At 38.5% G+C, this 4,028-nt stretch overlaps 1 protein-coding gene across 1 annotated transcript in view; it reads left to right on the top strand.

Moving 5' to 3' along the window:
* LOC111445458 (DNA-directed RNA polymerase 2, chloroplastic/mitochondrial-like) overlaps nt 1-3,306 on the top strand; it is a 9,004-nt gene extending 5,698 nt beyond the window's left edge. The window contains exons 11-19 of the mRNA XM_023083849.1: nt 259-329; nt 1,428-1,512; nt 1,624-1,776; nt 1,856-1,930; nt 2,040-2,129; nt 2,233-2,280; nt 2,359-2,473; nt 2,560-2,663; nt 2,741-3,306. Coding sequence (XP_022939617.1) covers nt 259-329; nt 1,428-1,512; nt 1,624-1,776; nt 1,856-1,930; nt 2,040-2,129; nt 2,233-2,280; nt 2,359-2,473; nt 2,560-2,663; nt 2,741-2,851 — 852 coding nt within the window. The 3' untranslated portion in view covers nt 2,852-3,306. The remainder of the gene's footprint in view (nt 1-258; nt 330-1,427; nt 1,513-1,623; nt 1,777-1,855; nt 1,931-2,039; nt 2,130-2,232; nt 2,281-2,358; nt 2,474-2,559; nt 2,664-2,740) is intronic.
* Nucleotides 3,307-4,028: the final 722 nt, after the last annotated feature.

The raw sequence follows: 4,028 nt of genomic DNA, 5'->3' as shown, positions 1-4,028 counted from the left end.
CCCCCCCCCCTTTTTGGTTTCATAACGTGTAGGCCATACATCAATCTACCCTGTACTTTGTTTAGATCCTTTATTCTTTCCCTGCTAAGCTAAATTTGTTAAAATTTCCAATGTTTTATAATTTATTTATCTATTTATTTCTGCGAGCGCTAAAGAACCAATTCCATTTTATTGTATTTAGTTTATCATTGGTTTCTTTGTACTTTTCACTTCCACCAGTGGCTTCGGATCTTGTCTTATTGAAAGTTTTTGGTTCAGTTAGGAGCAGCTGCTGTCAATCTGGCCGTGAGAGAGAAGCCTGCAGATGTGTACTCTGGAATAGCTGCTAGGTATGCTACAAAAACTTGGAGATAAAACTTGATAAATTATATGAAATAAAATTGTTCTTTATTATCAAGAGCCTACTCTTTAAAGGATGTTGATTTATTCTCATTGTTCTTGGCTGTCTTCCTATGAATTACTTATCCTTAAAATCTTCCCTTGTTGCCGAGGAAATAGATACTTGTGAAGAATTGTTTTGAGTGAGGTAGAGAATGACTTTTGGTTGTCTCACATGGTGAGTTTGCGAGATTAGGTATCTGAGTTATCTGCTTTGGAGGATTTACAAAGTGAAAGTTATAAGAATCCCTGTCCATTGAGGAGATGGCTTTGAGATTTTGGGTAATTTGGGCTCGAGTAACTTCAGATTGTCATAGTTTTGAGGCATCAATTCAATATTGCTAGTAATTTATGATGTTATTAACATTGTCGAGGCTGTAGCTGAAGCCAATGGACTTCCATGTTTGCATCATATGCTTTTATAGTAATACCTTACATAATGAATATCCTATTTTCAGGCTCTTAATTGTAATAGTCCAAGCCCACCGCTAGCAGATATTGTCCTTTTGGGCTTTCCCTTCTAAGCTTCTCCTCAAAGTTTTAAAACGCGTCCACTAGGAAAGGTTTCAACACCCTTATAAGGAATGCTTTGTTCCTCTCTCCAACCCATGTGGGATCTCGCAATCCATCCTCTTGGGGGCCAACGTCCTCGCTAGCACACCGCCCAATGTTTGGCTCTAATACCATTTATAACAACCCAAGTCCACCACTAGTAGATATTGTCCTCTTTGGGCTTTCCTTTCCAAGTTTTCCCTTCTAGGCTTTCTCTCAAGGTTTTAAAATGCGTCCACTAGGGAGAGGTTTCCACACTCTTATAAGGAATGCCTCGTTTCCCTCTCCAACCAATGTGAGATCTCACTCTAATCTCCATCTTCGGTCTGTCAGGAACTCAAACTGATTTTAGAAGTTGGTATGTTAGGATCCTGATATCCTTTTATTCCCCTTACAAGTGGATCAAGGAAGGGATTTAACTAATAACACCATAGATTTTTTTGGGGAAGTCTACACCACAGAAGTTATATATATAATAAATATATTTATTGTTGCAGGGTTCTGGAAATCGTGCGAAAAGATGCACAAAGAGATCCAGAAACTTTTCCAGATGCATTGCGTGCAAAAACATTAATAGATCAGGTTTTCTACCTACTTGGGAACTCTGAACTTCAATCATGGGAAAATATAAGTTTCTGATGCAATCACCATAACTTGATTGCTTTCTGATCCTTATTGCTAAAACTCTTATAGGTGGACAGAAAATTGGTGAAGCAAACAGTGATGACATCGGTTTATGGCGTCACCTATATTGGCGCTCGTGATCAGATCAAAAGGAGGCTGAAGGAGCGTGCTGCCATATCTGATGATACAGAGCTTTTTGGCTGTGCTTGCTATGCTGCCAAGGTATCTTCGTTTTGGGAGCTTCTATGAATTAAATGCTTGAATGATTTAAATAGTTCAGTAACATTATGTGTGTGAGCAGACCACGTTAACGGCACTAGGGGAAATGTTCGAAGCAGCCCGTGGGATCATGAGTTGGCTAGGAGACTGTGCAAAAGTTAGTCCTCTTCTCAGCTTTTTTTTTCTTTTAAGGGGTAAAAAAAAAAACGCTGTCAGCTCCCCCTTAGCTATGTATTGGAAATAACATGAAGTTTGTATTCAAATAGATCATTGCCTCTGAAAATCAACCTGTGCGATGGACTACACCTCTTGGACTACCTGTTGTGCAACCGTATCGCAAGTTGGGAAAGCATCTTGTGAGTGTTGAAGATTTTACATAATCAGTAAAAGTGACCAATTCTCTTATGGTAATATAGAAGAGATATTCTGAGGCATTAATTAAGCTATCACTGGTTTCAGGTCAAAACTTCTCTCCAAGTTTTGACACTACAACAAGAGACAGACAAGGTAACATCATAGTTTTACTTGGAATTTCTCATTATTATCAATGGAAGTTTATTGAGGGATTTTCTTTGGACGTTGCAGGTCTTGGTAAAGAGGCAGCGGACAGCTTTCCCACCAAATTTTGTTCACTCCCTTGATGGTTCTCATATGATGATGACTGCTGTTGCTTGCAAAAGGGCAGGTTTGAATTTTGCAGGTTTGTCCTCCGGATTCTTTTCTCTGTTATCTAGTCTTTTTCACACTCTACTGGTGCTAAGTGCTGTATTCTCATGTTTCTATCAGGGGTTCATGATTCGTACTGGACACACGCTTGCGACGTGGATGAAATGAATAGAATACTTAGAGAGAAGTTCGTCGAACTTTACGAGACTCCAATACTCGAAAATGTACGGCTTTCCTAACTCCTTGTGATGTGTTATACTTGTTGACGTTGTTATTCATCTGACTTATTGTTTTCTTATAGTTATTGGAGGGCTTTCAGCAATCTTTTCCTGCGTTGGACTTTCCTCCTCTACCCGAACGGGGAGAGTTAGATCTAAAGGAAGTTCTGGAGTCGCCTTACTTCTTTAACTAAGTTAATTCGGGTGCATTTCTCTTCGTTTTCTGCTCTCTAAATGCGTTCAGCTGGGCATTGCCTGCACAAGTACTCCTACTGTTAGTATCAAGAGTCATGGAGGATGATGCTGAGAGTCCCTGGTGCAGATTGGCCACTGTATTGTATATAAACATTAGGTTGTCATCTCTTAGAAGACACTGCTCCGGTCGAGTTCTAACGAGTTCTTGACTCGAATATGCAGAAGAAAATGGTTAGACAAACAAGACTCTTTGGACACAGCAAAGCAATAGTCACTATGTACTTGACCAGATCTGCAAGAACTTCCCATCTGCTTCTGTTCATCGAAGACGATTGAAGTGGAACGGACCATATTTTCCAGAAAGGAAAGCCTGGTACGATCAAGATTGCCACAGTAACAAAGGATTGCTTGTATATGTCCCCCTTACCCTATTATGTGGAAGTGATGAAAAAGGTCAACATTGCCATTTTCTTGATTCATCACAAGTTCTGCAGCTCTGCTACAGGCTTGCAACTGTCTCTATGGGACTTACCTCATTTCAGTCTCTGCACCTGTAATTCTTATAAATTGTTGCAGTCTGCTGCTTTCATGTATATGTAAATTGTTGCAGTCCGAGTTCTATATCAACTAAAAAATGACGTGATACATCAATTTGATATGATATGATAGACGATATATATAAACGGCTACTAATGCCAGTGTTACATGAGAACTTAGTTTATTATAAGCTCTGGTTGAAAAACATCACAAAATCTATGTAATTGGAAAAGAAGGCTTCCAATCAAACCACATTATAGTTTCTAATAACTTGGAATATTGTTGTTTTGTTCTCTGATGGTTTCAGTTCACCGATTTAGCGAAAAAAACTTTACACGAAGATGTGTAAAAACGGTATCCAAGTCGATGAAGAAACACGAGAAATAATGCTTTAGAACTTGCAAAAGAATCCTGGTAGACTGAAGAACAAGTGGGCAGCTTCTCGTTTCAAAGAAAAACTAGACAATGTCATCATAGATAAAACGAATGTAGAGGTTGAGGAAAGGCCGAAGTATATATTGTAAATGCTTAATATTAGCTCAAACTCATCGTTGTGGTTAATTGAATTAGTCTATTTCACCTGTTTAATAAAATATTGTAAACTTTATAAAATACGCAAAAAAAAAAAAAAAAAAAAAA

This window comes from Cucurbita moschata, unplaced genomic scaffold, assembly GCF_002738365.1.
Source record: "Cucurbita moschata cultivar Rifu unplaced genomic scaffold, Cmos_1.0 Cmo_Scf00007, whole genome shotgun sequence".
Taxonomy (NCBI): Eukaryota; Viridiplantae; Streptophyta; class Magnoliopsida; order Cucurbitales; family Cucurbitaceae; genus Cucurbita; species Cucurbita moschata.
This window is presented reverse-complemented; position numbering and strand designations above follow the sequence as displayed.